The sequence below is a fragment of the Podarcis muralis genome, chromosome 5 (assembly GCF_964188315.1).
Source record: "Podarcis muralis chromosome 5, rPodMur119.hap1.1, whole genome shotgun sequence".
Taxonomy (NCBI): Eukaryota; Metazoa; Chordata; class Lepidosauria; order Squamata; family Lacertidae; genus Podarcis; species Podarcis muralis.
Genome location: NC_135659.1, coordinates 55,092,539 through 55,105,362, shown reverse-complemented (window position 1 = coordinate 55,105,362; position 12,824 = coordinate 55,092,539). Strand labels below are relative to the sequence as shown.

Sequence of the window (12,824 nt, the reverse complement as noted above, 5' to 3'; positions counted from 1 at the left end):
TGCAGGGGAAGCCTGAGTGGCCTCAGAACCATAGGGAAAGGAGAAAGGAAATTCAACACACACTCTCCCAGTACAGTGGTACCTCGGGTTAAGTACTTAATTCGTTCGGGAGGTCCATTCTTAACCTGAAACTGTTCTTAACCTGAAGCAGCACTTTAGCGAATGGGGCCTCCCGCTGCCGGCGCACGATTTGTGTTCTCATCCTGAAGCAAAGTTCTTAACCCGAGGTAATATTTCTGGGTTAGCAGAGTCTGTAACCTGAAGCGTATGTAACCTGAGGTACCACTGTACAGTCTCAAGGCTGCTCAAGTTTTCCCTTGCTTGGAGAGGCACACACAGCGATCTCTTCTCACAAGTGCAGCTATACATAGGGGAGGGAATGGATCAAACCACTCTTGAGATAAAAAGCTTTAAGCCGATTTCCATTCCTATCTACAGAATGCACACAACTCTGGAAACGGGAGCCTCTGCCCAATTTGTCTCTGGCAAACCAATATGCGCTCACTGCTGCTGTGGCTCTTTGGCTTCTCTTCTTTCTCTAATTGTGAAACGGAGCTATTTCACAATTTTAAAGACTCTTAACAAGAGGAAACCAGTAATTAAACCCCCTCCACCCCTTGTGCACGGAACAGAAACTGCCTAATGAAGGGGGTAATTTATCCCTAATGCTGAAGCAACTAGAGATGGAAGCAGCAAGAAGGATGCTTCTAACTAAAGTCTCAGGAGATGTTTGCCAAATGGGACTTACTTTTAAGAAAACTTCATAGGAGGGTCATGGGGATGGGCGTTGCCAGATAACACAGTCCTGTACTAAGTACCCTGTGGCACAACCACCTTAATTCATTTCCCATCTGTGGAAAAGTAATGCCTCAACAGCCCTAAAGGCATGTAGCGTGGAAGCTACCTGAGGACTTAGAATAAAATAATAATAATTGTGGAGCTTGGGATTTTTGTATGCATTACAGACAGAAACTGCAGCCGCCATTACTTCCACCTGTCTCTTGCAGGTCTTCCTACTTGCTGGTCGCAAGCGCAAAAAGAGCAAGACCTCTAACTACCTGATTTCCATGGATCCCACTGACTTGTCTCGGGATGGAGAGAACTTCGTTGGAAAGCTGAGGTTAGGCTTGACATCAAGATATGGTTCAGACATAACAGGACACTCTGCAGGGAGCAATGCCATCACACAACATAGGGTTCCCTTTAAATACAGGCAGGCTGATAAAAACAAGCTAGCTTTTGGGTCTGGGAAAGATTCATTTCTGATTGGTTCCCAATTTCTGCCTAGTTGGGGCACATTTACACAAAAGGGAGCCAATGAGATAGCCTTTTATTTATGGCCCTCCAGATGTTTCCAGACTACAACTCCCATCATCCCTGAGCATTGGCCATGCTAGCTGGGGCTGATGGGAGTTGGAGTCCAACAACATAAAAAAGGGTCTCAAATTCCCCATCTCTGCGATAGATGGCTTGCTTTATGCATTCTGTTGCTGCAAGGTGCCACAAACTGGGATTCCCTTGCTTGGAATTACGGTACTCCAAAAGCAACTCTAATTACTAAGGAGGGAACTCTCCACACTACAATATTTTGTTGCAGGTCCCACTGGTTATTACTATTATTGTGTATAGCTAAAGGGACCCCTGACCATTAGGTCCAGTCGTGACCGACTCTGGGGTTGCGGCGCTCATCTCGCTTTACTGGTCAAGGGAGCCGGCGTACAGCTTCGGGGTCATGTGGCCAGCATGACTAAGCCGCTTCTGGCGAACTAGAGCAGCGCACGGAAACGCCGTTTACCTTCCCACTGGAGTGCTACCTATTTATCTACTTGCACTTTTGACGGGCTTTTGAACTGCTAGGTTGGCAGGAGCAGGGACCGAGCAACGGGAGCTCACCCCATCGCAGGGATTCAAACCGCCGACCTTCTGATCAGCAAGTCCTAGGCTCTGTGGTTTAACCCACAGCGCCACCCGTGTCCCTCATTATTGTGTATACAGCATCATAAATGTGCATGGCAGTTTACAGTGTTGCATGGCTAAAGTCCCACATTTTCAGTGCTACTTTAGCTTATTTGGGCAGCCCATATTGACCTCCCAAGTAGCAGGATTGTAAACAAGCTTATATGTGAGGGGAGGGGGAGGGTTTGCATATTTACATTGCAGATGGGGCTCACAGGTAAATAAAAAATGTCCAGAATACAGGGGGCTGCTTTATGCAGAGTTAGACCATTGTTCCATCTAGATTAAGTGATCAAGCAGTCTTTGCCAGCCCTGCCTGGAGATGCTGGGGACTGAACCTGGGATCTTTGGCATGCAAAACCTGAGCTTGCCACCAAGTTACAGCCTCTCCCTTAAAGTGTGGCCTCTCTTTCCCCTGGTGCGGAGATTTGTCAATAATTACACCCCTAGCCCAGCAAGCCAGACGCACCCTGTTATCAGATCTGGTATCAAGATTGTCCCTCGGGGCAGGGCAGAAGTGGTTTAGCCGGTTCTTATCCAGAGGAGAGGCATGTCGCAATTTAATAGGCCGGGGCATTTGGAAATACTGAAGATGCCCTGATTGAGTGACCTTTCCATTCCCTCCTTATCCCATCCCACTCCCATATTCCCTCCCTCTCTTACACACATACACATATAGACTATACCCACATTGATGCACAGTATACCTAGTTAACTCAATGTTACAGTGTTTATTTTAACAGAAAAGGGGTAATTGTGCAAAGGGGCTCCTTGATTCTGAAACCCTCCTCTGCTTTGCCTGATTGCTGTTGTGGTTTTTTGTTTTGCTTTTAGATCCAATTTGATGGGCACTCGGTTTTCGGTGTTTGATAATGGCGTGAATCCTGACAGAGCAAATTCGGATTGGTCAAATGTGCGCCAGGAGCTTGCAGCTGTTGTTTATGTAAGGAACCGCATTGTGCCACTCCATCTTTTCTAGCCATAATCTCCTGGGCAGCTGCTTGCAGTGGCTAGAACAGGAGTCAGCAACCTTTTTCAGCCGTGGGCCGGTCCACCATCCCTCAGACCATGTGGTAGGCCGGACTATATTTTAGAAAAAAAATATGAACGAATTCCTATGCCCCACAAATAACCCAGAGATGCATTTAAAATAAAAGGACACATTCTACTCATGTAAAAATACACTGATTCCCAGACCGTCTGCGGGCCGGATTGAGAAGGCGATTGGGCTGCATCCGGCCCCTGGGCCTTAGGTTGCCTAGCCCTGGGCTAGAATATGCTTGTGGGTATCTTTCCCAGGGGAGGCTTGAGAACTCTTTGTCTGCTGTAAAAACTGTTCCCGAGTGGAACAGAGTCTTAATGCCAACCAGTTAGTGTCACCCAATGCAGGTAAAATCTGCAGGATCTACATTGCATGGAGTGGCTGGGGATAATTCAAGGCTGGGGGTGGAGTTATGCTTGTCATACCTTGATGCCTTTTCAAATCTAACCCAGATGTTTCCAAGGCATGTGTTACATTAGCCAAGTCCCTGTCCAATCCGCTTACTTTTTAAACCACCCGCCATATTTCAGTCCAGCCAAGGGTGGTCCCTTATCTTCTGGGAACCAAAAAGGTATCTACATCCACAGACAGGTAAAGCAAATGCTGCAGCTGGCACAAGCTTCACCCGACTCCATTTTTGCGGACATGGATGCTCCAGGGCTTCTCTCAAGGCACATGCCGTTATAAGAATGGTAGTTGGTTAGGAGTTGCTTGGAATTATAACTCTGATAGGGTTAAACTGCACTACCCAGAATTCTTAAGTGGGGAAATAATAAGCAATAGTGTTTACCTAACAGAACAATCATGCTTGCCATCTCCAGATGCAAGCACCTTCATATCATCAATATCTCCTCCATTCTCTAGGCTAGGGGCAGGCAGAAGATAGATTCTGGCCCTGAAAACAAATTATTGAGCTGAGCAACATGTGCTCAGAGGCACCCTGTTCTTTAATTCTAAATGTATTTCTTCTCTCCTGAGCCACTATTTTGCATCTGACTCTGCTTGGTGGACCTTGGGTCTTTATTATTATTTAAGTACTTTTTATTAGGGTTTTTTTTCCAGATATACAAATAGTTCTCAGCTAGAGTGTATTGTCAAACAGCCATTCTTCTCCATACACAAAATAAACTGTGAAGCATATAATAAAAACATTATTTAAAGAAACAACACAAAACCTTGGGGGGTTTTATTTGAGAGAAAAAAGGTAGATCCCACATGCTGACATTTGATCATCACTGGCAAATACTCTTGCCAGGCTAAGAAGGCAGAGAAAGGAAGGTTTTAAAAAAATAATCAGTGGTATCTAACTCCTTTTCATGTTATAGCAATGTTGTTTTTGTTTTATATGTTGGGAGGATGCAACACTACCATGGCAAAGCTGTAGCACAAGCTTGAGACTGACAGGATAGCTGCTTTAAGCTGTTACGAATCAGATAGTTTGGGGAAATATAAACAAATTAATCATGTTTTGAGGATACATGACTGTGATTGAGTTATAAGCATTCTGGGGTTTCTGTTTCAGGAGACAAATGTATTAGGGTTCAAGGGACCTCGAAAAATGACAGTGATTATCCCTGGAATGAATTCAGACAATGAGAGGGTGCCAATCCGACCCCGAAATGTAAGTTACCAACATGATAAGCATCTACGACACAATCCTAGAGGCAATCTGGGGAAAGGGAGATGGGAGATTTTGATGCCTGGATGCCAGCATTGTAGTCTCCAGCCAGCCTGGCACCACCAATGGAACAATAAAAAGGGCCCCCAGGGCCAGAGGGGGCAGGGACCTCCATTCAAAAAATATGAACAACTAAAATTAGGAGGGGCAGAAGACCTTGGAAGGATTGGGAGGTGTCTCTCAGTGCTGTGTACACACTTGGGGTAGAATAACCTAACAAGTCCCCTCAGTGCAAATCATGTAAGGTCTTCCGCTGTCACAAAGGGGGCTTTCCTCCTCTGTCCTATCCCTGCAGGCCCTCCCCCCAATTGGCTCGGAGGCATCGGAAGAATCCTCAGAACAGGGGAAGGAAAAGGGGTCATTCCGTCTAGCAAGCTGATATCCTTGTACTATGGGATGTTCACCATAGCATGACACCCTTAATATACTGGAACCTTAGTATCTTATCATGATAGGATGTTACTAGTGCTACCCAATCACTGTTTTGCTATTTTACAAGTTGGAATTGCAAGTGATTTTCCACATTCAGAGTCCTGAACCTTTGTTTTGGCCACACTGGTGGCCTTGAGGAAGCTGCGATAAGTGGGTCCATTTGCAACTCAGCCCACATTCAGTATAACTGTTGCAGTGGGTGCCATTTATGGCCCTGATTTTATTTTATTTCTTAATCAGTCCTCTGATTCCCACAAAAAAATAATAATGAAAGTGAGGTATAGCACTATAATATTATACATGGTCCCTTATCTCTGGGAACCAGAAAGGTATATCCATAGACAGATAAACCAAATGCTGCAGCTGGCACTGAAGCGTGTATGGAAATGATTTAATTTTGTGCTTTTCTCACACTTCTTGCCAGGATAATGACGGGCTGCTCATCAGATGGCAGAACAGGATAATGGACAACTTAATCGAACTGCATAACAAAGCCCCAGTGTGGAATGACGAGACCCAGTCTTATGTGCTCAACTTCCATGGCAGAGTTACTCATGCCTCTGTCAAGAACTTCCAGATTGTCCACAGCAATGACGGTAAGTCCTATGGAATTCTCTTGGCCCATAAGAGTGAAGGCAGACCTCAAAGAATCATAGAATTGTAGAGTTGGAAGAGACCACGAGGGTCATCTAGTCCAACCCCCTGAAATGCAGGAATCTTTTACCCAACATGGGGTTTGAACCCACAACCCTGAGATTCTCATGCTCTACCGACTGAGCAATCCTACATTGTGCTAAGTTAGGAGGTCAGCCAGGACTGGCTCTGGAATTATTGCTACTCTAGGCAATAAAGTGTGTGGAGCAAGGTAGTCCTTGTATTATACTCTCCGTTTCAACAGACAGCTTGTAATCTGAAGAGAGATGGGGCAGAAAGGAAAGGTATAATGACAGCATCATTATATTACCTATGTTTGCTTTTCTCTCACATTTATGCTTTGCTAATAAATTGCTTGGGATGCTGGTTCATTGTTAACAATAGTTATAGAACCAATCAGATTTGGAGACAAGGCATGCAGAAAGCTGGATAAGCAGATGCTTTTGACTCAGATGCTAGTTGAGTGTCAAAGCAGACTTGAAATTGTGTCTGCTGTATGAGGGCTGTGTGGTCACACAATGGCTTCAAAAGGACTGTTTGCCACGCATAATGGCATGCTCAGGTGACCACTTCATGCCTGAACCACACATCTATCTGTGGCATAGTAGCCACTTGAAACTGCAACTGTGTGAAACCAACACTCAGGAGGAGGTCCAGACAGTGGCGTAGCGTGGGTTGTCAGCACCCGGGGCAAGGCAAGTAATTTGCGCCCCCTAACCCGTGGATTTGCGCCCCCTAACCTGTGGATTTGCCCTAACCCCAGATGTTGCGCCCAGTGCGGCCGGCCCCCCCTGCACCCCCCACGCTACACCACTGGGTCCAGATGAGATAGAGTTTTATGGTGGCATGTTGACAATCTCTGTGATTGCATGGGAAGCTCTTTCCCATGAATGACTTGCCACATGGAGTTGCCTATGTGCAATTGGTTGTGTTTTTCCCCCAAATGCCAACCATGTTGCAGAGTGCATGTGTGGATCAGGACTGACCTAAAAAGAAAAGGCAGCAGAGTTTGGAAATAAGTTGTCTGAGTTGTTGTGTAATTTAGGCCAGAGGAAACCAGAATGTCCACTTTCCAGATACAAGGATACCTGACCTATCTGCTGTGAGAAGAACCTTCCTGAAGCCTGTTCTCTGTAATCACAATTTGGGAATGTGTTGAGTTTTACAACCAGACCTGAACGAGCCACCAAACTCTCTAAGGAGTTTGCCTAAATGTAGACAGGAAGGAAGGCATGCACAAACCATCCACGAGAGGGAGCATGACAGTCGGAAGACAGGAATAATAAGGGTTTGGGTTCCTTGCTAAGCCCCTTGGATCTGCTGAATGACTTGGAGCCAAGCTTTTGTCTGGTTTTGTCTCTGTGTTGTTTGAGGTTGGAATTCTTCCTGGGTATGCTTCAAAGTTTTGAGTGTTAATTTATGAGACACTCGTAAACTCTGATGATGTACACAAGGTGTTCCTGATTGCTCAAAATAGTCATCCAATTTCTGATGGGGCTAATCCAAAATGGCCAATAACGGGTACCACTTGGGCACTAATTGCCCAATTGATATGTAGCCTCCAACTCAAAAGAACTGTTCTGGCATTTCCCATTAGTCATGAAATACCTTGGCGTACAAGATGCCAAGGACTGCATTGATTTCACTCAAGAGGCATGTGCAAATAGTGTTAGACTTATTTATGTAATAAATATCTAAAGGGTGTTTTTCTAATCACAGTGTTGATATTTTGAGTTAGCATATTCTATAGGCAGAACAAGGGATTCCAGGATCCCTTATGCCTTTGATGATGATTTGGGTCACTCACACAGCTCATAATGTAAGTTTTCCTATGCCTCTATGAACACCCTCTAAGCGCTCATCTCGCTTTATTGGCCGAGGGAGCTAAATGAGATAATATGGGATGCATTTCCTAAATAAGAACAAAATTAAGACTGGGGTGGACTTTGATAATCTCTGGTAATATGGTGCCTTGAGCAAGACCACAAACGGATCATAATAATAATAATAATAATAATAATAATAATAATAATTTTATTATTTGTACCCTGCGCACCTGACTGGGTTGCCCAAGCCACCTTGGGAGGCTTCTCAATTTTGTGCCCCCTCGGCTGGGTGGTGACAAGGTCAAATTGGAAGAAATGTTATTCATGAAATGAGCAGTTGTGTGAACGGCTTTTAAAAAGTAAGTAGCAGGACTGAGGTATTCTGATCAGGACCCTGGCAGAGGGTGGTAGGCGCTGGGGCTTAGCCTTGATTGGGACCACACTAGGCTAAAGCCTCCCTACCACCAGGGTCAACATCTAGAGCCCACCCTCCTAGCGTTCCTATTCCATTCTTAAAAGCTATTCCCACAACTGCTACTTGTGTCTCACTTAATTTGGCCCACATTACATCCTCCTAAAGAGAGCGTACAGGTGGACCACGTTAGAAACCATAGCCCAAGCTTTGTGATCAACGAGCTCAAAAGTCTCTCCAGTATGTATCCAACATGCTGAAATCAGCTGCAAACTTGAGAGTTTATGCAAGCAGGATCCATAGTCTTTAAAAATCTGATTGGGTGTGCACATTGCTGTGTGACTATAAGAATCTGGGCCTAAGCCTTTTGGGGCGGGGGTGCGTGCATGTGCGTGCTTTGATCTTGTGCTGGTTGATGCTCAAAGAAGCAACTCTTGATACAAAAAGAGGACAAAACGTGCTGGGGCTGTGAGCACCCTGCAGAATTCACATGAGAGCAACAAACATAGGCAGCCAAGCAATTTCGCCGAGTGTATGACTTGTCTGCTTGTCACCTGTCCAGCCCAATCAGGGGATGTTACTGTCTCGGGTGTAGGATTACAGGACAGAAAGAACCTGCTCAGGGCCCCAGTTATTTTTACAGATTTCTTGTTGCTCTCACTGGTAACAAAGGGAGTCATGACCGAAGCAGTGAGTCAGAGAGACCTCTAGAATGCCACAAATGTCTTGGTTAGGAATTCTGGTGAGGGGGCAGGTCTCTAGGGGGGAGGCAGCACATATTGGGTCTTGTGCTCTGTCCACCCAGCTGGAAAAAAGAAATGTACTTACTTGGTAGCTCTGTTGAAGAAGAAGCAGGCATTCATTGCCCAGCAGGTGGCCAGTCAACTCCTGAACTCTGCTGTTCTCTTCCCTGTCCCATCCTGTTCTTTTCTCCTTAGCATTTGAATAGGAGGGTCGGAATAAAAAGGTTTTGTTCAGCTCCATGTGAGCCACACTCCCTTAGCACTGGAAATAGAGATATAAGCCATATGGTAGAAAACCTGTTCTCTTCAGGCATTCTCTGGGAAGTCACCTCTGGTGACGACATCTTAGGAACATCCAACTTCCTTTCAAATGTCTGGAGGCAGCTATGCCAAGATAATAACATCAAAAGGTTCTGGTCAAGATAGAAATGCTACAAGGTTTTTTTTTGGGGGGGGGGGGGAGGGGGAGCATGAAAGTTTGGCAGCTTTGGAAATAGGTCTTTCTCCAGAACCCCATTCTTCTCATGACAGTGGGCCAGTGGTGAAGAGTCTTTTTCAACTGGAAGGCACAGAGGACCAGAAGTTGTCATTACTTATTTTGGGGTGGGGGTTATGGCATTCTAGCAGAGCCTATTTTTGGTCCATCTGCTGAAATGATGGTGTTTTCACCTCTTTTCCTACAGTGGACTACATCGTCTTGCAGTTTGGCCGCGTAGCTGATGATACTTTCACCCTGGACTACAACTACCCACTGTGTGCTGTGCAAGCTTTTGCCATCGCCCTATCCAGCTTTGATGGGAAGCTGGCTTGCGAGTAGCACGTCATGGCCAGGTTGTCCTGAGTCTGGGCCAGAGAGGCGGAATCAAAACAAAGCCCCTTCTATCTGGACTGTCTGTTGCGGACAAGAATATGTCTGATGATATAAAGCAAATGAGATAGTGTGAACAGGAAGAACAGCTTAACTGGTATTGCTGAATGTTTCCAACATGCAACTGGGCGAAGAAGAAGAACTTGCAGAATCAATAAGCACGAACACATATTCACAGAGTAGGTTTAGTTGGCAACACCATATGCACACACATGTCCTTGGCATTTGCCTTGTAAAAGAAACAGTGCTCAAGCCCCAGCAAAACAGCTGCTTTACGCTGCAATGTTCTGGAAGGTCCATAACTCTAGGACGCTAAAAAACAAAACAGAGAAAAAATAGTCTCTGTTAAGTTACTTACTGCCAAGGGATTTGGAACCAGCTAATGGTCTCAGGCTATCAAATAGTCACTTCCTGTGTATATATATACTTAACAGTCAAGACTAGCCATTGTTTGGTTCTTTGAATCCCAGGAGAATTTGACGTCTTTAGATTATTGGTGGGGTGGTGGGTTCTCTTTGATAATTTATAATTTACATGTGGAAGTTTTACATGGATACTGGGGTTTCTTTTCTCTCCACTGATAACCATCAATAAAAGAGTAAGTGGTGGGATAAGCTCCAATTTCTTGACATTTTAAAAATCATCTAAACTAGTTGGATGTAAATATATAAGTTGCTTTTGGGATATTTATTCGATTTGCATTTATATAATTTGTAACTCTGGCGTCTAACAGCTTACTTTCAGTACTGCTGTGGGATTGTTGGGTGAGCTGGGCGACCTCTCAAAACCAGTGGCAACCAGTGCCCATTGAGACTAGTGAGATGGAATGCAGGTAGCCAAAACAGTAGGTAGAGCCTAGCCAATGACAGGCAGAGCCAGCTAATTCTAGTATAGTCCCCATCCTTCTTCCTGCTAAGCAAAGGTGCCATTTATGTGAAGCCATGGGACCTAAAGGGGCTGGGCCCACCAAAGTTCTGTGCAGAAGACAGAATCAGGATTCAAGGTGACCTTGGTGAACTGGGCCCAAACAAACAAAATGAATTTCAGTAGGGACAAATGTAAGATTCTATATTTGTCAGCTGCACAAATATAAGATGGGGGACACCTGGCTTGCCAGCAGTACATGTGAAAAGGATCTAGCTTACCATGCTTAACATGAGTCAATAGTGTGATGCAGCAACAGCAGCAAAAAAAAAGTGCTAAAGCTATTCTAGGTGCATCAACAGAAGTCTAGTGTACTGCTCAAGAGAAATAATTGTCCTGCTCTATTCTGCCTTGGTCAGACCATACCTAGAGTACTGTGTCCAGTTCTGGGCACCACAATTTAAGAAGGATATTGACAAGCTGGAATGTGTGCAAAGGAGGGCAACCAAGATGATCAAGGGTCTGGAAACCAAGCCTTATGAGGGAGTTCAGTATGTTTAGCCTGGAAGAGAAGAGACTGAGAGGAGATACAATAGCCATCTTCAGATATCTAAATGGCTGTCACATAAAAGACATAGCAAGCTTGTTTTATCCTGCTCTGGAGGATAGGACCCAAACCAATGGATTCAAGTTACAAGACAGGAGATTCCAACTAAACATCAGGAAGCACTTTCTGGCGGTAAGAGCTGTTTGGCAGTGGAACGGACCCCCTCAGAAGGTGGGGGACTTTCCTTCATTGGAGGTATTTAAGCAGAGGTTGGATGGCCATCTGTCATGAATGCTTTAGTTGAGATCCCTGCCCTGTAGGGGGTTGGACTAGATGAACCTTGGGGTCTCCTCCAATACTACAATTCTATTATTGATTCTACCAGAGGACAAAGCCACACTCCTTGTATGCTAAAGATAATTCTGCTGGTAATAAAAAAAGGCAATTACTGCATTTTACAGTGCACCAAAAACAAAGCACAGATCCGTCCTCTAAAAGCTTACAGTCCAACTTACGATGGGAAGCCAAGAGTAACAAGGGAATAATGCTAATAAATGCTGTTAAACATACTTAGGCTTCTTTTTAGTTAAGACAAAAGTTGATTCCAGGAGACCATTTTAAAAAACATTTCCCCTGATTTGTTTGCAGAGAGATTAGGCCGTGTTGACTATTTAATTCGCATTTATTCTCATTTGTGTCTGGGAAGGTTAGATGACACTGCATCAAAACAAGTGTTATCTATACTCCCCAATGCTTTCCCCCATCTCTTTAGAGAAAAATATCTGATCTTTTGAGGAAATGGGTTTATTGCACAAGGCCTCCCAATCAACTATAATTGTGCAGCTTGAATTTGCCTGGATCCCATCTGAAAACAGCAATAGTTTGGGAACTTTACTGGTGCACAAACTGGTGTGCAGAGTAGAAGCTGGGGTGTGGAAGTGGGAAACCATCCCCAAATACCTTTCTAGACCTTGCAAAATAATTTCCCCATCCTCATCACTCAGGAGTAATGTGCACAAAGGAATTTTTACTAGGGAGGAGAGCACTAACTTCCCAATGTTGTCCCCATATAAATGTTATAAATAAATGGAAAGTTTAGGAGAGGGATTTTTAAAAAGTGTAAGTGTTGTCTATGATAAAGCACCTATGTAGGTAAACCTAATTTCCCAATGGGTAACCCAAATTAGCCCTATTGTATCTAGAGGCCCCCTCTGTTGGCTGTGTACTGTATAAGGAGTTTCCTTTTGTCTTCCTCTTGAATCAGAACTTCTCGAGTTCAACTTATTCTGTACAGCCTGATTGCTTTTTCTTTAGGTTTACATAATCTTACCTGCTTTACACTCTTAGGTTATGTCAGACTAGACACATTATAGAAAGATTAAGAGTCCAGTGGAGGAAAACAACATAGAGATAGCTGTGCTGTAGGCGCAGCGGGGTCCCTCCCCCCTCACTATCTGTCTTCCTATTTTCCAGCATGGTTGGGAAAGTGCTAATCCTGGAGTTGCTTAGCTATTGTAAATTATTACAACACTGGATCCATATTAAAGATGGAGGGGGAGGGGGAAAGATGTCAGAAACCTTCAAGGCTCTGCCTGCTAGGTGTCTTCCTTTTGGCAATTAATAAGACTAACAATAACAATTAATTACAGCTCACATGTACAAAACATCTTTCAACCTTCCTTCCACACCTACTTGGATGATTCATCATGGCTTAGAAGACATCTGCCCTCCCACAATTAACACCACACAAAGGCATAAGGACAGGAAGTAAAGGCTCTCACTCTGTCCAACTGAAACCCAGA

General features: G+C 44.5%; 1 protein-coding gene across 1 annotated transcript in view; it reads left to right on the top strand.

Moving 5' to 3' along the window:
- The window catches only part of TULP1 (TUB like protein 1), a 31,746-nt gene extending 20,239 nt beyond the window's left edge, over positions 1 to 11,507 (top strand). The window contains exons 10-14 of the mRNA XM_028733964.2: positions 1,008 to 1,120; positions 2,791 to 2,899; positions 4,521 to 4,619; positions 5,533 to 5,704; positions 9,427 to 11,507. Of these exons, the coding sequence (XP_028589797.2) occupies positions 1,008 to 1,120; positions 2,791 to 2,899; positions 4,521 to 4,619; positions 5,533 to 5,704; positions 9,427 to 9,560 (627 nt within the window). The 3' untranslated portion in view covers positions 9,561 to 11,507. The remainder of the gene's footprint in view (positions 1 to 1,007; positions 1,121 to 2,790; positions 2,900 to 4,520; positions 4,620 to 5,532; positions 5,705 to 9,426) is intronic.
- The last annotated feature ends 1,317 nt before the right edge of the window (positions 11,508 to 12,824 follow it).